Below are 25,802 nucleotides of genomic sequence, written 5' to 3'. Positions count from 1 at the left end.
GAGCGAGCAGAGAGCGAGCGAGCAGAGAGAGCGAGCAGAGAGAGCGAGCAGAGAGAGCGAGCGAGCAGAGAGAGCGAGCGAGCAGAGAGAGCGAGCGAGCAGAGAGAGCGAGCGAGCAGAGAGAGCGAGCGAGCAGAGAGAGCGAGCGAGCAGAGAGAGCGAGCGAGCAGAGAGAGCGAGCGAGCGAGCAGAGAGAGCGAGCGAGCGAGCAGAGAGAGCGAGCGAGCGAGCGAGCAGAGAGAGCGAGCGAGCGAGCGAGCAGAGAGAGCGAGCGAGCAGAGAGCGAGCGAGCGAGCAGAGAGCGAGCGAGCGAGCAGAGAGCGAGCGAGCAGAGAGCGAGCGAGCAGAGAGCGAGCGAGCAGAGAGCGAGCGAGCAGAGAGCGAGCGAGCAGAGAGCGAGCGAGCAGAGAGCGAGCGAGCAGAGAGCGAGCGAGCAGAGAGCGAGCGAGCAGAGAGCGAGCGAGCAGAGAGCGAGCGAGCAGAGAGAGAGCGAGCAGAGAGAGAGCGAGCAGAGAGAGAGCGAGCAGAGAGAGAGCGAGCAGAGAGAGAGCGAGCAGAGAGAGAGCGAGCAGAGAGAGAGCGAGCAGAGAGAGAGCGAGCAGAGAGAGAGCGAGCAGAGAGAGAGCGAGCAGAGAGAGAGCGAGCAGAGAGAGAGAGCGCGAGCGAGCGAGCGAGCAAGAGAGCGCGAGAGTGTGTGTGTGTGTTTACCATCGACACATACATACAGCTGTCTGTGTGCTGCTGTACGGTTAAGTGTGCCATGTGCAGCCTCAGCACTGTGTGTATGAGCGCTTAAACTCCCAAATAAAGGTCTTCAGCAGCAAATAAGGCTTAATCTCAAAAGGAAAACAATATGCCTGCTAGTTCACTTTAGAATTAACAAATTGAGGATACATCCAGCCATAAACTGCTGACTTATGGTGGAAGCGTCCTTTCAGGTACTACCATTTAGATGTATGGTGCATTTCAGAATATAATTAACCAACTGATTTAACAGCAATTACAAAGCAATCCGTTAACTGTTATGGCCTCATTAGCTGAAAGATACTCAAAACACCGTAGGGAGAATGTGAAGCTTTCAGCTACCCAGAGAATGCTTAGTCTTTGTTGGAGTAACTAAATTAAGAAACAAAAACATTGTATATGTCACAGACACATATCAGAAGCTTTGATTGGTGAGGGTCTGGGTGCCGAGCCCACCACCACCATAGCTAAAACTAAGGTGCAAAAATACACAATAGAGTGCTTCTGCACCTTCATTTCAGCGATGGTGGGGGGCTTGGCACCCAGACCCCCAGAACATCCGATATGTCACTGTGACATATCAAAAGTTTTGTAAACTAGTTACGCTTTATGTGTCCTAACTAAAGACAGCAGGAAAGCCATGGAAGGTTTTGTGAGGTGATGCTTCTGTCCCTGCAGTAGGAATACATCACAGGTCACTTTCCTGCTGTGTTTTGGCTCTAAAGTAGAATGGAGGGTGGTAAGGATGGCATGGTTATGGGGGTACACCGAACTTTGCGTTTTTAAAAACTTGAGGTATGGTTCATGACCAGCAGCTATCAGACTGCGAGCTGTTGTAAACCTTTCTACAGCCTACTGAAAAAGCACAGAAAAGCCACAGGAATGTAGTACTCAGTCTGCCTTACAGCAGTTGCCAATTATATGAACATATTATACTAAGGAATTACTGTTTAACAGCGACTAAAACAACAGTATTTGAAACAACGAGTGCTGAAAACGGGTGAATGCCAGTACCTGTGTACTCGGAGCAGGAGAGATGTTCCCCATGGGTTCAGCGGCTGCAGGTTTGGTTGGTTTCACAGACGCAGAATTGCACCCTGGTAGCACTGCAGAGGTCTGACTTGCAACATCTTTGTGACAAAAGTTTTCTGCAGGTTTCTTCTCAGTAATGGCATTGCTAAGAGGAACATTAAACCAAGAGGGAGACAAATCATCAATGTAGAGCTACATTTTGGTCTGTAGCAGGTTTTTAAAGATTAACTTTTCAGAACTTTGAATATGACCACATAAGATCTCTCTCATAGCCCTCAGATCTCATAATCTTGCAGTCATTGGAAGAACAATGCAGACAAATTCTGGCCAGGAAAAATCAGTAGGTAGAATTGTGGGGGGGGGGGGGGGGGGCGGGAGTAAAAGGAAAGAAGGGGGGAGAAAAAAAAAAAAAAGTATAAAGAAAAGAAAAAGCACAGAAAAATGTCTTCAAGTCCTTTACCCCCTAAGTGTGTCACGTAATCATCATAGGGCTATGTGTCTATTCACAAGTGTACATTCGGCGTAAGCGCCAGAGAAGCTTCTAGCGCATATGCCGAATGTATTTATAGGGCCCATTCACACAATGGACGCCCAAAAAAAAAAAAAAAAGTGCCCTTTTGGCATCTGTGGGCCGGTTTACATCAGTATACATCGTTTCAACTGTATGGAATAACGTAGTAGACTATGGTATTTGATACAGAGACACCCGCTTAAAATAGAAGTATACCACGCATTTGTTTTAATTTATTTTTTTTAACATTGGAGCCTGTGTGAGACGTAAGCCACTGTATGTCCAACCCTAACAACCTAAAATACAATGAAAATATAAAAATATTTAGACAAAGATTCACTAAAGCAGCGGGCAGCCACCGCCAAAGCAGATACAAGAAGTTGATCATTAGAACAGACTGGATTGAAAAGGTCCAACTAACCCCCCACCCGCCTAGGCCAGTTCACATTTTTCCATCTTGTTTCTTTTGTTTGCACGGCGTTCCCCATGCGGTAAAAACGACATTAACGTTGTTTTGTGGGACAATATGAATAAGGAGATACCAAACTGAAAGTTTTTTTTGTTTTACTACTTTGAAAAACGAAAACAATGTTAAAAAAATGAATCGTTTTGTTTCGCTATATTCTGAGAATTATTACTTGCATCTTTGGAGCGGTGTGAGGGCTTGATTTTTGCAGGGCGATCCGTTTTTATCGGCATCATTTTGTTTTTTTACAGCGTTCACCATGAGGGACAACATACATTTTATTTTAGCCCTGCCTACCACATTGCAGAGCTGGGAATGTTGACTAGGCCCCAGGCTGCCATCACAACCTATTTCACGGTTTAATAGCTTAAATACCTCAGTGAATATTGACTGCAACATCGAAGAGGTTAAATAGCTGGGATCGAGTTCTCCGATCTAGGTGTCAGCATGTAGGTCAAGTGTCAGGAAAGGGTTAATGTACAAAGCTGTCCTATTACAGAGCCTCTTTAAAGAGAATATGCCCAAAAGTTCTATTTTCTGACATGTCAGTAGATGGATCGATGGGGGTCCAAACACTGCTCTACGGATCGGTGAGGTTCTCAAAGAGGCACCCCTCAGAGATAAGTACATGCTGGCCTCTGAATCACTGGAAATGTATCTAATAAACTTAGGAAGAGATGTGGCCGAGCTAGATTTGTCAATTCAACTTTTTAGCGTATTGTGATAACTCAAAGTAGGATTACCTATTTTCATAAAATAATAAAAAAAAAAAAAAACACGAGATCAAAGCCATTGTAAATCACTAAAGTTGTAAAAAAAAAAATACAAACTGTTCAACCGAACTGACCAATTCAGCTTTACATCTGCACCTATACTTTATGCAAACTTTAACCGACAGCAATATATCGAAGCTCAACAAAGTGGGATTACCTTGGTTGGGATGGAGGTGTTGGTGTAATAGCCGGTGTAGAATGCGGAGTTGAACTTGCGACTGTGTGCAGCACTGTATTTTTTGCAGGTTCTTCCTGAGCAGGATTAGTCAAGCTTGGAGGCAATTCCTTATTCTCCTAAATTAATACAGAATAAGTTAAAAGGAAAAAAAAGCGTTTTTCAAAGACTCCCACTAGTTTCTGCTGACATGTAATAATTCATTTTGGAATCTTACATGCCGCATGCCTAATACCTGGTCACGACCGTTACGTGAAGAATAAATAGCGGGATTTGCATTGATTCTTTGTAACTCACCTTTTCTCTGCAGATTCCTTTGACAACATCAGACATCCTGCTTTCAAGTACAGGCTCCCCTGGTATGCTCACTACACTTCCAGGCAAAGGAGGGAAATTAGTTGTTAACAAGTCAAACTTTGGTGTCTGTGCTATTTCTTCCATCGGTGGCCGCTAAAACAAATGAAGCAAAATGAAACAAAAATTGTATAGGTTGTAGATATGAAAAAAATATATATCCACACACAATCACCGCATCATACGAGCCCTCAGATCTCATAATCTTGCGATCATTGAGAAGACCAAACAGACAGGGTCTGAGCAAAGGAGACAGTGATGAGAAAGAGGTCAGATGGAGAAGAGTAATGAGGAAAGAATGAAAACATGAAAAAACACAAGTACAAAGAAGCGCAGACTTCTGAATGCCGGCCCTGATCCCTCGAAGCGCGATACTTGATCATCACTGGGCAGTAGAACATCAAATCTGTATTGTGAATGTCATTTGTAAAAGGTCCTAGTCTAAAGAGGTCATTCGTTTTTACATAATTACATCTATAAGGAACACAGTACCACATATCCGCGTGGAGGCTACATGAATTCAATACGTCCTTATGAACAAGATCTTATCCCCTTCTTAAATCACAGCATCAAAGAAATACTACAGAGAAGTGAAAGATTACAAACTGTTGTAAACAAATTAGAAATGGCAAGATGCTCGTGTGGCCGGACAATGGGCCACCCCAAGTTGCCTCACGGCCTTAATCTTAAACAAGAATTTCCAGAAATCTAGGAAACGTTTTCCCTTTTAAAATAAAGAAACTTACGGTAGTGCGATCGTCGTCTCTTCTCCGTCTACCTCGAAATACATTTCTCCTGCAAGAAACCGTATAGAAAATCTATCAAAGTCTCCTAAACAAAACACTCAGATTTATGTCAATTTTTATCGAATTATTTCTTGTTGCTTATGTAGCGCCCACATATTCTGCAAAAATCTAGCTGGAAAACTAGATGGATAAAACGACCCACAATAAACATAAGGTCACTTTGTTACGATGGTGGGCAACATGAAAGTGCACCTCCCATAGGTAGTTGTGGTCTAAACTGACCATACGCATGTATATATGGGGTGTGATGCCAGACAGCGCTGCTTCTCATGTGGGTGAGTCGGTCCATTGCATTATGCAAAGACATTTGTAGGTATTTTATACCCATACCATTGGACTAGGCCATATACACATATTCTGTGTCTTTGACTGATTGGTTGCTGTATTTATGCCTTTCATGGTTTCTTTTTGCATCTGTAAAGGCAGTGAACCTGCTGTAACACACTATATCCATTGCCCCTTCTAGTATACAGCTCCATGCTTTGTGTATCACTGTTTGGTGTCCATCTGTACTGTAGTAATCATCTCGATTTTAACTTGTTTGTTTGTTGTATTTTCATTAATAAAATTCATAACTTAACAATTGCTGGTGTGTCAGACTCCGATTTTTAGGTTGTTGTTTTCAGTGGCGGGTTTTTACACTGTTACCACCATGTACATTATGGGCCTAGGTGCCCCTCCGCGCCAACATATTGTACAATAAATATGGGTTTATTCTCAGCATCTAGTTAAGGGGATTTTGGTTGTTCTCCATATAGGTATAATACACATATGTATGATGGCCAAACACGTCGACCATCTAATTGTGTAGGGCAGCGTCCTGACTACCCCGGTGGCAAATCTCGGGGGAAGGGGAAAAAAATAAATAAATATTTGGACTGTTGATTTTGAAATGCTGATCTTTATTATGTCCTGACCACCACTGAATAGAAACAAAACTCGGGCAGTACTACACACCTCCCCCGAGCAGCTCCATCTGTACCATTCTGTTCTGTATGTAAAGATTGGGAGTCCTTTGTAAAAACATCCTGATGTCCAGTTAAAGATGTGATGTGCCGATCTGACGGGAAGTTACGAGAATTCGGTCTATTTACTTGGATATCTGCCAAGGGTACAGGAGCTGCGGTGCCACCCTCAGCAGCTCTTTCTGAAGAGTTTGTAGACGATCGAAATGGAGGCTTCACACTAAGGAATGACAAAAAACCTCATAGAAATTACATTCTGCCATGTTTTAAAGATAAAGCTTTTTCTCCATAGGGTAATATTTGTGTTACTCAGAAGACAATATATTAACAATTTGTCATGGCTCACTGGTCTCAATATTGTAAATCACATGTATGATCCAACATTCTAAACTTGAGGAAAATCCCCATCAAGGACCAGGAAGAAATGCCATTACTAGTCCTTCAGCAAAAAATTACGGTATGAACGGTATTCCCAATTCACAATTTTGGCATATCTACAGGATATGCCATAAACGTGCGATAGGTACGAGACCCACATCTGAGAAGAGAGTGCATCCGAGTGGAGAATAAAACGCAAAAGTGGCTGAATCTCCATTCAGTTCTATGAGAGAGTTACGAAGACAGCCGAGCAAGCAGATCCATTTACCATCAAAGCTCTGTTTTTCATAACTGTGCACAATTTTATTATGGCAGACAGGTTATAAATATATCCAATACATCTTTTTCAATGAAGCAGCAGCATAAAAAAAATTATTTAACCCTGAGCAGGGCAAGGTAAATCCTTTTACAGGTTGACAGTTTAATTGTTAAGAGCCTACCCTCTGCATTTAATGGCTAAGGAAAACTAAGGGTACGTTCACACGCGTCAGCAACTGTTCCATTCATCTGAATGGGGCTCGCAGTAATCCATGCACATGCTGCAAAAACAATCCAATTCACGTGTATGGAACGGATAATTAGAAATTCCTGCAACAAAAACGTATTAGAAGTGTTTCCACGTGGATTTTGCTTTAATTTGGACACCTTCTATAGCAGGGGTCTCAAACTCGGCCGGGTAAGTGGGCCACAAAGAAAAAATGGGAAGTTGACGGGCCGCATTACTTTCAAATTTGATACAATACAAAATTGTTGTTAATTAGTTATTTGAACTACTATAATAATACTACTACATTACTATAAGAATACCGCTAGATTTAAACTGAACAGAAATTTGAGAGATTTCTCCACGTGCTTATTTCAACAATCCAGTTTTCCAGCTTAAGTGTTGCTAAATGCAGTCCGGCGGCTCAGTTGACATTTGCCTCTCTGCCAAACGCTGCCAAGATTGGGCAGCCCTCTGTTGTAGACGCTGCCAGTGCCCTCTGTTGTAGACGCTGCCACAGTGCCCTCTGTTGTAGACGCTGCCACACACACACCCCCATTAGACAGCTCCATTGGGGCTCCCTCTAGGACTGGAATCCCCAGCCAGAGCGTTAGCAACGCTTTGGACAGTGATTCCTCTGCTGGAGGAGCCCCTGATGTCACTGTCCATACACAGTGATGTCAGGGGATCCTCCTGTACCAGAATGTGATGTTAGAGGCAACCCCAGAGCCAGTGTCCCATAGCAGAGAACTAGTATAGGCTCTGCTCCGGAACTCTGGGGAAGCAACTGACATCAGTGTCCATATATGGACAGTGATGTCAGGGGCAACCCCCGAGCTAGAGTCCCAGGCAGAGCGCTAGTAGCACTACTACTGGGACTCCAGCTGTGCTCCTGACATCACTGTCCAGCTCTGGTGAAGCCCTAGACATCGCTGTCCATATGTGGACAGTGATGTCAGGGGATTCCACAGAGTCCCGGAGCAGAGCAGATACTAGCAGCTCTGTGTCCCACAGATGGCGGCCCGCGTGCTTGAGAACCGTTTCACATGTTTTTTTAAGCCACTCTTGATTGTCGCTGCGTTTTTTTACTGCCGTTTTTGGAGCGGTTTTCAATAGTCTTTGAAAAAAGTCTCCAAAAACGTCCCAAGAAGTGACTTGCAGTTGTTTTTGACAGCAGTTTTTTTTTTTTTTCACGCGGCAGTTTTTCAAAACTGCTGCGTAAAAAAACGGGCCGTCGGAACAGAACGCCGTTTTTCCCATTGCAATCAATAGGCAGATGTTTGGAGGCGTTCTGCTGCCGAAAATAGCCCGTTTGAACATACTCTAACCGTAGTCAGATCTGCAGGGGGGGGCGGCGGCGCTACCTGAAAGGGAAGGGGGGCGGCGGCGCTACCTGAAAGGGAAGGGGGGCGGCGGCGCTACCTGAAAGAGGGGGGGCGGCGGCAGTACCTGAAAGAGGGGGGGCGGCGGCAGTACCTGAAAGAGGGGGGGCGGCGGCAGTACCTGAAAGAGGGGGGGCGGCGGCAGTACCTGAAAGAGGGGGGGCGGCGGCAGTACCTGAAAGAGGGGGGGCGGCGGCAGTACCTGAAAGAGGGGGGGCGGCGGCAGTACCTGAAAGAGGGGGGGCGGCGGCAGTACCTGAAAGAGGGGGGGCGGCGGCAGTACCTGAAAGAGGGGGGGCGGCGGCAGTACCTGAAAGAGGGGGGGCGGCGGCAGTACCTGAAAGAGGGGGGGCGGCGGCAGTACCTGAAAGAGGGGGGGCGGCGGCAGTACCTGAAAGAGGGGGGGCGGCGGCAGTACCTGAAAGAGGGGGGGCGGCGGCAGTACCTGAAAGAGGGGGGGCGGCGGCAGTACCTGAAAGAGGGGGGGCGGCGGCAGTACCTGAAAGAGGGGGGGCGGCGCGGCACTACCTGAAAGAGGGGGGCGCGGCGGCACTACCTGAAAGAGGGGGCGCGGCGGCACTACCTGAAGGGGGGGCGGCGGCACTGCCTGAAGGGGGGGGGCAGCACTACCTGAAGGGGGGGGGGCGGCGGCGCTATGGCATTATATGGGCACCATCTACAGTGGGCAATGTGGCACTATCTACAGTGGTATTGCATCACTATCTACATGGGCACTGGTGTTTCCAAGTGGCTGCGACAAAAAAAAATTTTTTTATTTTTAGCTTCAATGAAAAATGGATGGCAAAGGTCGGTGAAAAACGGTCAGACGGCCGGGAAATGGATTAAGATTTTGACACATTGAAGCAAAACCACCATGAAAAACAGAGGCTGGGTTCACACGGAGTTTTTTTGCAGGGGGAAAATCTGACTCAAAATTCCGTTTGGAATTTTGAGGCAGATTTTGCTCTGCCTGCACGCCGATTTCCGTCCACGGCCATGGAGCGCCACGGGCAAAAACCCAGCGAAATACGCTTTATCTGCCTCCCATTGAGGTCAATGGGAGGTCAGAGGCGTATACACCCGAAGATAGGGCATGCCCCTTTTTCCCGCTAGACTATTTCCGCTCGCGGGGAAAAAAATGCCTCCTTTCCCATTGAAATCAGTAAGAGGCATTTTTGGTCATTTTTTGGCGCGGTTTCCGCGTCAAAAAAGTCTGCGTTAACTTGATCCACTTTTAACTGCCCTTTTACGGACGCAATTCCCCCGAAAATCCACAGGCGAATTGCGGCCCCATTCATTTCTATGGGGCCATGCACACGACCGTCGTTTTTACAGTCCATGCATGGCCCGGGAGCCCGCACCGCAGAAAGAACGGACCTGTCTTATTACGGCCGTCTTCTGCGGTCCGGGCTCATTGAAAATAATGTCCGCAGCCATGTGCATGGTCCGTGATTTGCGGGCGGCTCGCGGCTGACAGTCCGCAGCCGGCTGACCCGAAAATCACGGCCGTGCACATGAGGCCTTATAGCCCTCTTAACTGCTCACAGCGATCCAGGTTGACAGTGTGTGTACTGTCAGTACACTCGCTAATATACATTCCGGTCCCCAATTGTGCTGCCTACATTTTCATAGCGCTGCCGGGGGACCGGTAGTCTAGATGAACAGCGGCGACTGTACCAAAGTGCAGGCGAATATTTGGACAGCAATGCTACTGCAGTACTAGTACTTGTAGTAGATGCTGAAATAGTAAATTAGAATCACTCGGTAACAACCGCTGGTTCCCGGCTCCATACAGTCTTTTACAGTGATGCTACTGCGCATGCGCACGCTGAAATACAAGTTTAAAATAAGCACTTGGGAACAGTCGCTGGTTCCCGGGTGCATACAGTCTTGTTGAAATGCAAGTTTAGCAGAAGCGCTCGGGAACAGTTGCCAGTTCCTGAGTGCAGGCGGTGATTTGGACAGTTGCAGCTACAGTCTTGTAGTCACACCAAGCACTCGGGAATAATCAAAAGTTCCCGAGTGCAAACGAAATAAAGCGCGTTCATGAGAACATTGAAAGCGACCACAAAGCCATACTATGGTCGGGATGTGTCTTTTCCCGACCATAGCCAGAGGAATGAGTTATGATCGGATCCAAGGGCAATCAGTAACACAAAACTTCTGACAGAGGCATGGTAATAATATATCTTTATAACAGTACATATTAGAAAATGACATGTAATTGCACAAATGCGTAACTGCCATTTATGGACACATTTAACTGTATTTTAGTTTGTGGGAAAACCCCTTTAAAAATCAGCCAACGTGACCACATATATACACATACACAAAAAGTTGAAAAATTCCCATAAATGCACCACAAACACAACAAAGAAGGTATACAATAAAGTCCTAGCTGCAACAAAGAGCCGTACCCACAGGCAAATATTACTGCAGGGTCCCCTTTGTGCCCCAACGAACATTTTACCTCGGCTTGTGCCCTTAAATGACCCTATAACTTACTGCCATTAACAAACGAGAAGCTAGCTGAACCATTCCAGAAAGCTTTCATTAGGTTGACAATGCAATGCTATAACACGTTCCTTTTGTCTGCAGACGTAGAGCTGAATTTCAATCCTCTTTGCGGATGTAAAACTGGCCCTTTCCAGTACAGCCAGAATCTTTTTTCAAAAGAAGTCCCCCCTCCCAAAAAAAAAAAAAAAGTATATAACCACAGCGAACTGTATAATGATCACATACAGTGAGAAAAGTAGTAGAAAACCAGAACAGGGAGACATATCACAATATTCAGGTCTACAAAAGACCCGAACTGAAAAGCTGCACAGAGCTCGTACGTACCGGTTTCTGTGGAAAGGTCGACCTATACTTAAAGAAGCAGCACTTGTTTTGTAAGATCCTGAAGAATTAAAACCATTAACATAGCCACCATTAGGAAAAGGAGCCTGCAGAAGAAGAAAAAAAATATTTAATTAGTGACCTATAGAACTAATCTCTAAATCAAAAGCTTGAGAAGTGTGAGAGAACTAGTAATGGATAGGATCTGGCATGTCTGACCAGTACATCTTTATAGGCACATTAAACGTATATGTCGAATGTAGAGTCCAAAGAGAACATAATCAATTGAAATATAAAAATTCATTGTTGTGAACCTTGCCGAATCTTCCAACATGTTCAAAAACATACTTGGAGTTAAAGGAACAGTGTCATCACAAATTATTTTTTTATATGTTAAAGATGTTAGTGCTTTATTAAAAACGTTTATATTCATTTGTGTGTTTGTGTTTTACTTTTTCTTATTTTTACACTTTTTCTTCCCTATGGGGGCTGCCATTTTTTGTTCCATTTCTGTCTGTGTCGATTAACGACACATACAGACATGGAATACGGCAGCCACAGTCCCATAGGGACTGCGAACGGCTCCCGTCCCATTGACTTCCGTGTACGGCGTCTGTGTGGGAACTGCGCATGCACCGCTCCCACACAGTCCAATTCGAAATTGGCGCCGTCCGGCGCCATTTTCCTGTGGACCGGAAGTCGCGGCCGGACAGTAATATTACTACTTCCGGTCGCGGCTTCCGGATTTGTGCACTTGGACCAGCGGCAGCAAACGGAGCGGACGGGCCGGAGGGAGCCGCGGCGGCAGGAGCAGGTAAGAGATTTCAATGTATGTTCGTGTTTGTGTGTGTTTACTACTGTATGTAAACCTACTACACTGTGTGTTAGCTCAAAAAATGGCGACACACAGTGTAGGAGGTTACACCGTTCAAACCCCTCGTTTATCCCGGCACTAGCCAGGATAAAGGAGGGGGGGATGCTGAGAGCTCACTAGAGCGAGGGCTTTTAACCCAATGTTGCAATGCTGCAATTTTGGGAATAGCTCCATCTAGTGACCAAAAATGGGTAGTATTATAAATTAGAATTAATTTATAATATTTCCTGACTCGTGAAAAAAATAAAAAAAATTTGAACAATGTTTAATCACCCACACACTAAATGTTTAATTTAAAAAAAACAAACATGTTTTTCTGGCAACACAATGCCTTTAAAGGGGTTGCCTGGTTTATAAATTTAGAGTAACTAGAGGGAGTTCCCAGTTAAGGTCAATTACAAGAAAGCAAGCAAAGAGCAGCAACAACAAAAAAAAAAACAAAAACAAAACCTCGCTCTGAAGGATCCGCCACATCCGTAAATTACAATGACAGCCCATTGATTTCAAGGGGGAACTGCACACTTGCTGACATATCACCCATCAGATTACACACGATCGCTGAGTCACAGCAGTGAACAACCTACAGTTAAGCTTAAAGTCAAGGAAAGCTTCTAATAAAAAAATTGAAAAAAATAAGGTGGGGGGGGGGGGGGGGGACGGGACGGGGACGGGCGACTGTACAGAGCAGAGAATGCCCTGTTCTCCGTTACTTTGAAATGGAGGTAAAAAAAAACACAGCAACAAATAGAGAAGTATTTCCAGCTTAGATCACTACTTACCATAAAGGAAGATAAAGTCAGTCTACTGAAGAAAAGAGGCTAAAACTGAATTAGTCAGTGTTTGCAGATGTAGTACAGGATAAGCTAACACTTCAGCAGTAAGACTTCGTTCACATCTGCGCTAACAGAAACCGAAAGGTTTCCATCACCATTGATTTCAATGGTGACTGATCCGGTGCCAACGGTTTCCGTTTGTCTCCGTTGTGCAAGGGTTCCGTCGTTTTGACGAAATGAACAACGTAGTAGACTACGCTATTGATTACGTCAAAATGACGGAACCCTTGCACAATAAAGACAAACGGAAACCATTGGCACCGGATCAGTCACCATTGAAATCAATGGTGATGGAAATCTTTCGGTTTCCATTTATGTCAGAGTCCCGTTCAGATGGAAAGCTCCGATGGAACGGGACCCTAGCGCAGATGTAGTCCTTCAGTGTCGCCAACAAGAAATAGTCATCACAAGGCACCATCACATAGATATGATGTTACACTGTTAGTTAAGCTGTGAATGGAGCTAAAACAATTCCCCATGTAGTTCTAGTGTATAACAATAGGTGAACTCTGCTACAAATCTGGAAAAAGTCATTGACAAAGGACATGTGGACATGAATATTCAATATATATCTCGGAAAGAAAACTTGGTACAACATTAAATCACAGCTAGCGAACATGGCATTTGGGCCCTCAGATCTCATAATCTTACAATCACAGAGATGGCCGCACATTCATTAACGGAGAATTACAAAAAGAAATAGAAAGAAAACTTTCAATCCTCAAGGACCAGAAATGGAAGCCATTATTGGTGTCTGAGAAGTTTATAGATTGAAACTGAAGCGTTTCTTGGATTACTGATAAATCTCACATATATGAACGTTGACCACTTTCTCTCAAGGCGCATGTTTTCATCACTGGGCCACAAGGGACAAACTCTGTAGTGTAGTTATTAGAAAGCAATGGCTACTTACTAGTGGGGTTTCGAAGTAAGGTGCTGGGTTTGGAGACCATGTCTGAGGCACAAGGTTATAGAGTGAATACTGTTGATGAGGACTATATACATGCTGCATAAAGAGTGGAGAATGAAACTGTGCTTGTGTCTGAACGGGTTGACTGTACACACTAGAGTCCACCGTTCGATATCCATTCTTCGCAAAGAATGTGTTGATGGCTTTTATCCTTGCCTATAAAGGGAATAAGGGGGAAAAAAAATATTTTAAATTACAAAGCCATATCTGGACACTGCACAGGCAAACTTAAAGGGGTTGTCCACAACCGGACAACTGATGACCTATCCACCGGATAGTTCATCAGTACATGATCTGTCGCAGTCAGACACCCAAACCGATCAGTTGCTCCGGTGGCCTGCAGTCCCTGGATGTTATAGCACATTATGCAATGTCCGGAGCCGGAAGCAGTTGGCCGAACTGCAGCTCTGCTATTCACTTGCATAGGAGCAGAGCTGCAGTACGGCCGATATTCCATGACCATAGCGATCTGTTTCCGGCATGGACATCCGTTGCCCAGAGGCAGTCGCAGTGGATTAAAAGGTGCAGGGTCCGGGTGTCGGACCCTCACAGATCATGAACTGATGACCTATCCGGTGGTGGACAACCCCTTTAATTGTAACTAGGGAAGAAGACTTTCATCACGTACATTTAGAAAATTCTGATTATTACTACAGCCAGAGATAAGGAATAACCGTGACTGCTGCAGTCACACGGCTTCTCCCCTTCTCTGCGGAAAGCACACAGCCAATTGAGCTTTGGAACTGAAGTGCTAAGTCATGGGTGATATTCTGCTTGCTAGGAGTACCGGGCTTAACCACTGGGACTGCCAGGCAGCACTTCTCTAGCAACGAGACCAAATTATGCAGGTATTTCAATCAAAGCACAACTGCCACTGAACAAACAAAGCGACAATGAGGCTTGTAAAGACTTGAACAAGACTTCCCTCCCTCAAAGAAACACTAATAAGTTGAAGATTATACTTAAACAGAATGTACTGTCAGAATAGCATATTACTTTAAAGGGGTTTTCCCATGAAGAACATTTATGATATATCCACACGATATGTCAAATGACAGATCGATGCGGCTCCCACCTCTGGGATCTGCATCTACCTCCAGAACAGGGCCCCCTAAACCCCATTCAACCGCTGTGTGTTGCGGCTGAATGAGGTGTTTTTTCCAACCATGAAAAAGGTTACGTAACTCACGACCATATAACGTTTTTCATGGTCGGAATTTACCTCATTCAGCCGCAACACACAGCAGCTGAACAGGGTTTAGGGAATAGGTGCAGGTGCCAGAGGTGGGACCCGCATCTGACATACCCTGTGGATGTGTCAAATGTCTCGTGGGAAAACCCCTTTAAATCATATTATACACATTTTTTTTATTTGTCCATCAACAAAAAAAATATAACAAAATCTTAAAACACTGCATTTTTTTGTATTTTTAATATGGCCACTAGAGCAGTCACAGTCTGCTGTACTGACTATACAGAAAGGGTGTGTATCCAATATGGCTGACTCCAGGGAAGTTCTAATAAAAATGGATACAGCAAAGAAAAAAAAAACAAAGAAGAAAACCTTCTAAACTTAGGTGTTCTATAACGGGTGGCTCCTGCATGTCTGAAACGCAGGACCCGCTGTCACCTAAGCAGTCAGTTCTGCTGACCTGACTTATTCAGGTTTCAGCACAAGATACAGCTGCTCTGTATACAGGATACAAAGAAACTGCAGCTCAAATAGTAAAACCATTTTTTAATTAAAACAAATTGCTACGTTGTACTAAACAGCACGGTTATAAGTTAAAATAAAAATAAAGCAACATAGCCTTTAACTAATTGATGAAACTAAAAGGACATTACACACCCACACACGGAAATCTTAACCTTACCATTATTGGCTTGTCCTGAAATGTTTTAACTTCTTCCCTTAAATATTTAAAAGCCTGTGGGTGACAGAATTGTGTTGGGTAAGTAGACCGCAAGCTATTAAGATATATTGTCATATGATACGAAACATTATTAAAAGGAATCTCTCAGCAAGTTTATGCTGCCCTATCTGAGGGCAAAATAATGTAATGCCAGAGACCCTGATTCAAACGCTATTGTGTATTACTCAATTGTCAGCGTTCATAGATCCGGTTAATCCTGCCCACCGATAGACAGCTTTCTCCTCATACTGTGCATGGCGAGAAAGCTGCCAGTCAGCGACGGGTGGGCAGCGCTAGCGGCAGCTCACGAACATAGAGGAGTCACGAGTGCAAGCCCATCATTGAGAGGACTCCTTTGTTTGGCTCGCGCTGCAGAAAAAAAACCCAGTGATTTTATGAAGACTACTGAACATGACAAGATTACGAGGTAAGTGATACACCGCTGGAATCAGGGTCTCTGGCACCACTTTATGCTGCCCTCAAATAGTTATTTCCAACACCTTTTTGACATTACGCCGCCAATAATCCACGCAGGCAAAAACCTGGTGACGGATTCATTTTTAAATATAATTAACAATATTGCGTATATTTTGCTTTAATTTTACAAGAAAACTTATTTCTTCACTACATAATGCCACCAAAGGTTGTCAGCTACATACGCAAAACAACCAAAGACAAAAAAACACCACAATAAAATACTGTCTCACCTGTTGTGCATCAGTGTCAGACTGGAATGTAACATACCAGTTATTGTTGTGAGCAAACTCACAACTTATCACTTTTGGACAATTTTCATTATCAAACAGTGCTTTCACCTCCTGTAAGACACCAACAAAAGTTTAAGTGATTAGACAGGATATTTAGATTTATGATAAACCTCCAGAGGGAAATAGTGTACAATGTAGAAATTAATACATATTCACAACAAGAAAGCTGATCAATATGCAGCAACTGTGATGTCATCATGTCAACATGAACCAGGGTATCTTCAACACCTTGTTGATGTTCTGCCACAAACAATTCATGATGTTGTAAAGGAAGGTATACTGTATTTAATTTAAAAAAATAAAAAAAAAAAAGCTTCAAAACCTTCTTTGTTCTCTCCCTTCCGTGTCGAATAGTTCCTTAGCCACACCCCAGTGCTTTTGCTACCTGCTTGGATTAATAAACAAGGGTAAGGTACTTGAGAACCTGTACCTTCAAAGAGCTGTATGAAACGGCATCTCATTCAGCCAAACAGAATCCTACTCCGTACTGATGAGGAGCAACAACTCCGAAAGAGTGCTGTCTACAGACTAGTGTCTCTGGTTTGGCTATTGGGGCTCTAGAACAGGTTAGGCATTTACTTACAGGGTAGTCACCTATTGTGGGCACTACAGAAACTTTTCTTCCTTCTGGAGTAAAGCTAATTTTCATACATAACCACAAAAATGCAGTGAAAGCAACCTTTGAGAGTTGCAAATTATGCAATCCTTTTTGGAAAAAATTAGATCATTAAAGCCAGAATTGAAATGCGATTTTCAGTAGCTGTGTAGTCCAAGCCTTAGATGGTCTTTGCTCTTCTCCGGAATGTGAAACAAAACTCAGTTCTCACTTCAGTATCATTCACATCATGTTTTAACCAGTTCAGGACCGGGCTATTTTGCGCCTTCAGGACCAGACACCGTTTAGCCATTTTTAGCACGTGTTAGTTAAATGGCTATAACTTTTTTATTTGTTAGGCTAACGACGTGATTTTTGCGTCATTTTTTCCGTAGACAATGCAGGTTTCTTTTTTTATACACACCTTTTTTGCTATTTTAGAATTTTTATTCATAAAGTTTGAAAATAGTAAAAAAATTAGCTTTTTTAAGTTTCAGCTATTTTTTTTTTTGGTAATAACAGTTTTACCCTAAAATAGACCTTTTATTTGTGATTGTCATTGTCTACCGTAAATTTTAATATATTACATGTCTATATTAGGGTAATTGGGTCAGCGCTAGCGTTACAACAATGATTGGCGGGGGGGGGTTTGACCGTTTTTGTTGGGGTGGGTATTTTATGTGTATTTATTATTTAATTTTTTTTTGCACTTTACTATTTTTTTTATTACTATGTTCTGTCCCTCAAAAGGTCAGAAAAGACCTTTGGGGAACTTTTTGCACCAGGCTTTTCCCCTGTAACTGGAGCTGCACAGCAGCCCCAGTTACAGGGGAAATCAGCCCTCTCATAGTGACGATTGTCACTAATAGGGCTGTGCTGGGTCTAGTAAGACCCAGCAGCAGTCTGTCACTAACGGCACCCGGCGATCATGTGACCAGTCACATGATCACCGGGAGGAATAGAGGCAGCGGCGCAGCCGCTGCCTCTATTCCTATACACAGCGTTCATTGAGCGATGTGTAAGAAGACATCGGAGAAGACAGAAGCAGCGAAGACCGGAGACCTGACATTCAGCTGCCCGATCGCGCAGGCAGCAAGTTAAAACCCGAGCCGTAAAACGTCTATGGCTCGGGTTTTAAGGACCCTGACCGCTGGCCATAAAAATACAGCCAGCGGTCAGGAACCAGTTAACCTACTGGAGTACCGACATATTTCAGACAGAAGGAAACTACTTTGAAAAGGTATACAGTGAGATATGGCACCTGAACCCCCAGGCAGAGATCTAGCTAAAGCGATGTGCCCGAGGAAGCTCCAGACGTCAGTATCCATATGTGTACATTATTGTCAGGAGCTACAATGCTGGAGTGCCGAGCTAGACCATCGTAAGCGCTCTGGTCGGGAACGCAAGTTCTGGAGAAGCCCCTGATTTTTAGTCCATATATGGACAGCAGTGTTAGGAGCTTTGCATTGCCAGAATCCCCAGCCAGAGCGCAGAAACACTCTGCCAGGGATTCCCTCCCTGGTGGACCCTCTGACATCAATGTCCATTTATGGACAGTAACTTCATAGGAGTCTCCTGTCCGAGAACCCGGCCAGAGCGCTTCTGTTGCTCCAGCCAGGGACTCCATATATGGACCATGATTTCAGGGGCTTTCAACTACAGACAGTGACATCAGGGGCTTCCCCAGGGCCGGAATTCCTGGGAAGGTCCCAAGGTTTACGTTTAACCCCTTCCCCCTGCTTGTATTCTGGGCCCTAATGACCAAGCCATTTTGTACGTTTTTCCATCGTCACATTCTAAGAGCTATAACTATATTTTTGTGTCGACATAGCTGTATAAGGTATTGTTTTTTTGCATGACAAGTTGTACTTTTTAATAGCACCATTTTGGGGTACATATAATTTATTTTTTTAACTTTATATGGGGGGGGGGGGGCGATATAAGAACTTGAAATTTCGCCACTCTTTTTGCGTCCTAAAACTACGTTGTTTACCGTGTGGTATAAATAACACAATAACTTTATTCAACGGGTTGTTACGATTGCAAAGATACCAAATTAGTATAGATTTTGTATGTTTTACTACATACACAGTAAAAACGCTTTTCTAAATGTATTTTTGTGTCTCCATATTTGAAGAGCCATAACTTTTTTTTTTGCGGGACGACTTAGTTTTTATTGGTACCATTTGAGAGTAGATGCGACTTTTTGATCACTTTTTGTCCGGATTAACAGAAAACAGCAATGTTTCCATTGTTTTATTTTTATGGCGTTCACCGTGCGGGTTAAATAATGTAACCACTTTATAGTCGGGGTAGTTACTGATGCGGCGATACAAATATGTGTAACTTTTTTGCTTTATTGTGTTTTGTTTTTTTTTATTCTAAAGCATTTTGTAAGGGGAAAAAGTGGGTTTTTCATATTCCCCACATTTTATTAACATTATTCAACGTTTTTTTTTTTTTTTTAACTTTACTAGTCCCACTACGGGACTTTAATATGTGATCATCCGATCGCTATTATAATACACTGCAATACTTTTGTATTGCAGTGTATTACTGCCTGTCCGTGTAAAACGGACAGGTATCTGCTAGGACATGCCTCAGGCATAGCCTAGCAGGCATTCACTACAGGCAGACCTGGGGACCTTTAATAGGCACCCGGCTGCCATCGGAGACAGACACTCGATCTTATCGCCGGGTGTCGGTGGGATGAGAGGGAGTACCCTCCCTCTCTCCAAAACAACTCAGATGCGGCGCACGCTATTGAGCACCGCATCTGAGGGGTTAAACGGGTGAGATCGATACTAATATCGATCTCACACGTTCGAGCAGGGACGCCCCCAGCCCTCAGCTACATCGTGCACCTGAGAGCAGGGAGATTTGACAGCTCCCTGCTCTGTTTACTTTATTCTGATGCAGCGCCATGAAAAGGCTATTGCATCAGAATAAAGTCCACTAATTACCGCCGTGAAAAGGCTTATCAGCGGTCATTAAGGGGGTAAAGGCTATGTAAACGTTTGATAGTTTTTTTTTTTGTTTTTTTTTTATAAAACAGGTGTTTGGTGTAACTTTTTAATTAATCATTATTAAAATGATCATTATTTAAAAAAAAAAAAGAAAGTAACTTTTTTAGATACAGCTGCTCTGTATTCCCTATACAGGGCAGCTGTATCTAGTGCTAAATCCTGCTCAATCCACCCGTTATCCATCACATTTAAGTTCATAACTTAGTTGTGATAGATTACTGGTGGAATGGCTGACACTGAAATCTTCAGGTCCGCGGCACTAACAGATTCAGGTCAAAACTATACAGAGCAGCTCTACCTATATAAAAAAAACAAAAAAAAAAAATAATCAAAAAAAATAAAATCACCGTAATTGCAGGCCGTACTACGGACCTAGTCAGTCCGTAGTATCGCTACGGATAGGAGTCCGTGCCGTAGAACTGTACCGCAAAAGATAGAACATGCCCTATATTTTGCGTTTACGGGCCGCGCTCCCATACTTTGTATGCGCATGAGTCCTAAATAAGTTACACTAAACACACTGACTGACCCGTTTATATTTAAAACAAATACGCGCACCGACACGTGCGCTAAACATAGGGAATAAACATGATACGAATGAGGTCTCAAAGAGAAGATTAGCAGAACTACCCAAATACTTATTACTGCAGCTACTATATCCTTGTAGCAGGAGTTTTATCAAAGGAATATAATTGGTAGAGGAGATTTTTTTTCTGAACGAGGAGTGACACTTCGTGAGATAAGAGGTTACCCAAAAGGAATATTTATGAGTAACAAGCTCACTGGGTTACTTTTGGGACAAGATATTTCACAATATCCCAAGGACAGCTGAGCCTTTGGACAAATATTAATCAGCCATGTAGACATTAGTTGCACAGATTCTGTAGCAATAAGATAGTTACCTCCACAGGAGTTGTTTCTGGGATTTCACGTAGAATTATAATACATCGTTTGTGGTTTGGTCTCACTTTCTCTCCTTTTTCATCAACTTGTACCACAGGAGTAGCTAGAACAAAAATATATGACTGGTCAGACCATGAGTAGGGATTGTTATTTGCATTATTTAAAAAAATACGAATTAAAGTGAAATGACCTAACCGTGGGTGCCCCATGTAGATCACAAGAGGCACAACATACAAAGTCTGAACTTTCCATATTCACAAACAACAAACCTAAGCAAAGAGATGAGCGGATACACAGCAAGAATACAAAACACACGTATAATAAAGGTTATAACTTACAACGGAGAACGTCAACAATAAGGTCCATATCAGTGGTCAGTTTCTTTATTCCTTCCATGCTCGCAATCGTCCATATAGGTATAAACTGATCGCTATCCATTTGTGACATCAAGTATAAGTCTTTAGAAAGGTTTTCTCTGCAGTAAAAAGTAAAGCAAATATAAATCAGAATTGACATCATATAAAGACCATATTTTCAACTTTTTGCACCTTCTATTTAACACTTAAAATCAAGGATATGATTCGTTTTATTCTATTGAAGGGGATATCCACAGGATAGGGATACGTGTTTGATTGCTGGTTGGAGCATAGGGTTGTCACGATACCAGAATTTAGATAACGATACTTTGTGTAGTATTGCAATGCTCGATACGAAAATTATACTTTGCCAAAAAATAAAAATAAAGTTCTTACATTTTCTGTTGTGAGGCACGTGGGGTGATACATTTTGAACCTCCATGTGCCACACATTAATAGTAATTAACCAAATAATATTTCAGTCTTAATGGACGACATTGGGTTAATGTTTGGGCTAATTACTATTAACCCCTTCAGGACCAGCCCCATTTTTCCAAATCTGAAATGTGTCACTTTATGTGGTAATAACTCTGGAATACTTTATGTCATGAGAAAACCATCTCAGAATCTTAGTACTTTACGTTAGTGGAAAAATGTGGTTGAAAAATCATTGTTTGTGAAAAACACCAAAATGTAACAAATGTGCAAAAATTATGATTTTTTCTATTTTTAAATGTTTCTGCTTATAAAACAGATAGTAATACCACCCAAAATAGTTACTATTTCACATGTCGGAATAGTTTTTTTTAACATCCTTTTATTTTTCTAGGACCTTACAAGGCTTAGAACTTTAGCAGCAATTTCTCACATTTTCAAAAGGCTATATTTTCAGGGATGAGTTCAGTTATGAAGTGGCTTTGAGGGGCCCATATATTAGAAACCCCCCTCAAAACACCCCATTTTGAAAACTGCACCCGTCCAAGTATTCACAACCGCATTCAGAAAGTGTTTTAACCGTTTAGGTGCCTCAAAAATTGAAGCAGATTAGAGGTGAAACTTAAATTTTTGTTATTTTTTTTGCCAAAACTAATTTGTAATACGTTTTTTTCTGTAACGGAAATGCAACTCAATATTTATTGCCCAGATGCTGCAGTTTTTAGAAATATCCCACATGTGGCACTAGTGCGCTAATGGACTGAAACACCGATTTTGGGGGCTCCTTTTTTTTTTTTGAATAAATTACAGGTACCATGTCAGGTTTGAAGAGGTCTTATTTGAAGACATATTTTAATGTTTATTTAAAAAAAAATAATGTTATTTTATTATTTTTTTTTTAACATTACTTTATTTATTTTTTTCACTTCTCTTTTTATACTTTAATGTACTGGAACATATCTATAGGCCAGTATATTAGCCTATCTACTGACCGTACATAACCAAGTATGCCCTAACAGGAAATATGGTCAGACAGCCCTGGGGTCCTTCAATGGACCCAGGGCTGTCTGCCCATATATGGTACAGTCAGTGGCTATTAAAAAAAATAAAAAAATAAAAAAAAGTCTACACACCTGTTAAATTGCCAGGTTTTTGTCTTACAAAATCAGTACATGATGAATCATTTCAGAACTTTTTCCACCTTTAATGTGACCCATAATCTGTACAATTTCATTGAAAAACAAACTGAAATAATTGTGGGGTGTGGTTGTGTTCATAATTAGCCAATCAAATTTAAATTCATGTTAAATAGTAGTCAGTACACAGCTGCCAATATTTATAGTGATTCTGAGTAACCCCCATATAAAGTTCAGCTGTTCTATTAGGATTTTCCTGACATTTTCTTTGTCGCATGTGACAGCAAAAGCCATGGTCCGTAAACAGATAAAAACCACATCAAAAGGGATCGGATTGTCGAAAGGCATCAGTCAGGAGTAGGGTATCAAAGAATTTCTAAGGCATGAGATATCTCATGGAACACAGTGAAGATGGTCATCAAGAAGTGTATTACATTTGGCACAACAGTGACCTTGCCAAGGACTGGACATCCCTCAAAACTTGATGAAGGCAAGATGAAAATTGCCCCGGGAGGCTACCAAAAGGCCTACAGCAACATTAAAGGAGCTGCAGGGCTTTCTGGCAGGTACTGGTTGTGTAGCGCATGTGACAACTGTGGGGTAGGGTAGCAAGACAGAATCCTTTTCTAACAAGGAAAAACATCCAAGCCCGGCTATGTTTTGCAAAGACCTACATCAAGTCTGCCAAAAGCATGTGGGAACACGTGTTATTGTCTGAGGAGACCAAGGTTGAACTTTTTGGGCATAATTCCAAAAGGTATGTTTGGCACAAAGCCAACACTGAACATCACCAAAAGTACACCTTACCCGCAGTGAAGCATGGTGGAGGGGGCATTATGCTTTGGGGCTGTTTTTCTGCAGCTCGAACTTAACTAAAGCCCAGTCAAGGTGGAGGGAATTATAAACAGTTCCAAATATCAGTCAATATTGGCCCAAAGCCTGCAGGCCTCTGCTAAAAAGCTGAAGAGGAATTTCACCTTTCAGCATGACAACGAAGCATACCTCAAAATCAACAAAAAAAACGGCTTCACCAGAAGATCAGAGTTTTGAAATGGCCCAGCCAGAGCCCAGACCTGAATCCCATGGAAAATCTGTGGGTTGACCTGAAGGCTGTACACACGAGAAGCCCTCGCAATCTGACAGATTTAGAGCGCTTTTGCAAGGAAGAGTGGGCAACAATTGCCAAGTCAAGATGTGCCATGGTGATTGACAGCATTGTCTTTTTGGGTAGAAGTCTAAGTCAAAAGGGTAATTCAACAAAGTATTAGTTTAAGTGTGTGCAGATTTATGCAACCACATTGGATTTTGATTTTTCCACCCTAAAAAGATTTTAGTTTGGTTTTTCAATATACTTATACAGATTACAGGTGAAATTACCCAGTTAGTGACCACCCATAGGTGTTTTCAAAGCGGACACTAACAGGCTTTATTCTGATGCAGTGGCCTTTTTACAGCGTAGCATTAGAGTAAATAAACAGCACCGGGAGCAGTTAAATCTCCCTGCTCTCAGCTACATCAGTTAGCTAAGGCCTGGGAGCATACCTGCCGAAAGGGGCGAGACATCTTGTACTGATTTTTTTGACATGACAAAAATCTGGCATTTTAACAGTGGTGTGTAGACTTTATATGCACTGTATATCCTTGTGATGCGATCAAAGGGGTATCACCCTTCTAATTTTCCCCTTGAATTCTGCAGTAATTTTTGATCGCAGCATTCAAGGGAATAGCAGCAGAGATCAGAGGTTTCTCTGATCTCCACAGTTCGAATGGGGCTGCGGCTGTGTAATACAGCCATTGCCCCACTCCTGATCACACGCACACACTTGTGCCCGCGCGGTCAGCATGATGCAGCAATAATAAGCAGTGGCACTGAAGACAGCACATAGGGGTGTTTGCAGCGTGCTCGCCATGTTCTGTCTTTAGGGCCAGAGCCACCGCTCATTAATGCAGCGCCAGCCGCATCACATTACGCTACTTACTAAATTCATGTGTTACAATACTAAGCTGTGTAGCCGCACAGCTTGGTATCGAAAAACATGAATTAAAGTATTGAACCGTTTGAGGGTGCATTTCATCAAAACAGTATTGATATTTCGATGCATCGTGCAACCCTATATGGGACCCCGACCGATCAAGAGTAATGGGTCTAGAGTCCGCTGTATGAATGGAGGGGCAATGTCATGCATGCACGCTGCAGCTTCATTAATTCTGTATTCTGGAGATAAGAGTGCTGTACTCTGGTATCTCCAGCAGTCCCATAAAGAATAGAGCGGCAGTACACCTGCAGCTCTGTTCATACAGCAGACTCTGGACCCCCATCCTCCTGATCGGTGGAGGTCTCAGCAATTAAGCACTTATCCACAGGAACGGTGATCGGGGGATAAGTTGTTGTGGTGGGATAACCCCTTAAAATACAATATTACGTATTTAAACACACCTTGAAAAGCAGAATTCCAATTGTTTTTTCAGACATTCTTTAAGATCTTCTGCAGAAACAGCTTGCGCAACAGTGGAAGTGCTTTCACCTTTATAAGTACAAAGAAAAAAAGCTAAATTCAGATAACACTAAAAAGCTGTGTCCATATTAAAAAAAAACTTCACATTCATGGTCTAGCCTTAGGCCCACTCCTACATTCAGCAGATCGTCAGGGTTCAAAATTCCCACAGATTAGGCAGCCGATCAACAGCAGCAGTGATGTCTAAAGGAAAGGCAGTTTATGTTTTGCAACGAGCAAACTTAAAGAAAGCAACATGGGCACAAAGTAAAAAATATTAAATAAAAAAAAATAAAAAAGTATACGTCACTCTTGTCCATGGAATGTGTCTGGTATTGAAGCTCAGCCACATTCACTTCGATAGGGGGTGAGCTGCAATACCAGATATAGCCCATGAACAAGAGTGGCACTGTTCCTGGGGGGGAAAAAATAATTTTTTCCTGGAAAAGCCTGTTAACGGATCACCAGGAGACACAGATCTTAGGTAAGCAAGTTGGCATTGCAGTAAAGCCAAGGTTACACGTATATAGCCGGTATATGAGCAGAAGGGACCTCGGTGACCGGCAGAGTGGGAAGACAGCCCAATTTAGA

General features: G+C 42.9%; 1 protein-coding gene across 2 annotated transcripts in view; it reads right to left on the bottom strand.

Moving 5' to 3' along the window:
- The window catches only part of LARP4 (La ribonucleoprotein 4), a 52,121-nt gene that overhangs the window by 8,848 nt on the left and 17,471 nt on the right, over positions 1–25,802 (bottom strand). For both annotated transcript variants that reach the window (XM_075851918.1, XM_075851920.1), the window contains 12 exons: positions 25,154–25,241; positions 21,128–21,264; positions 20,789–20,892; positions 16,206–16,316; positions 15,460–15,513; positions 13,529–13,741; positions 10,912–11,015; positions 5,819–6,046; positions 4,802–4,850; positions 3,999–4,151; positions 3,684–3,820; positions 1,759–1,921 (listed from right to left, as the gene is read on the bottom strand). In XM_075851918.1, coding sequence (XP_075708033.1) covers positions 1,759–1,921; positions 3,684–3,820; positions 3,999–4,151; positions 4,802–4,850; positions 5,819–6,046; positions 10,912–11,015; positions 13,529–13,741; positions 15,460–15,513; positions 16,206–16,316; positions 20,789–20,892; positions 21,128–21,264; positions 25,154–25,241 — 1,541 coding nt within the window. The remainder of the gene's footprint in view (positions 1–1,758; positions 1,922–3,683; positions 3,821–3,998; positions 4,152–4,801; positions 4,851–5,818; positions 6,047–10,911; positions 11,016–13,528; positions 13,742–15,459; positions 15,514–16,205; positions 16,317–20,788; positions 20,893–21,127; positions 21,265–25,153; positions 25,242–25,802) is intronic.

Source organism: Rhinoderma darwinii, chromosome 2, assembly GCF_050947455.1.
Source record: "Rhinoderma darwinii isolate aRhiDar2 chromosome 2, aRhiDar2.hap1, whole genome shotgun sequence".
In the NCBI taxonomy this organism is placed as follows: Eukaryota; Metazoa; Chordata; class Amphibia; order Anura; family Rhinodermatidae; genus Rhinoderma; species Rhinoderma darwinii.
This window is presented reverse-complemented; position numbering and strand designations above follow the sequence as displayed.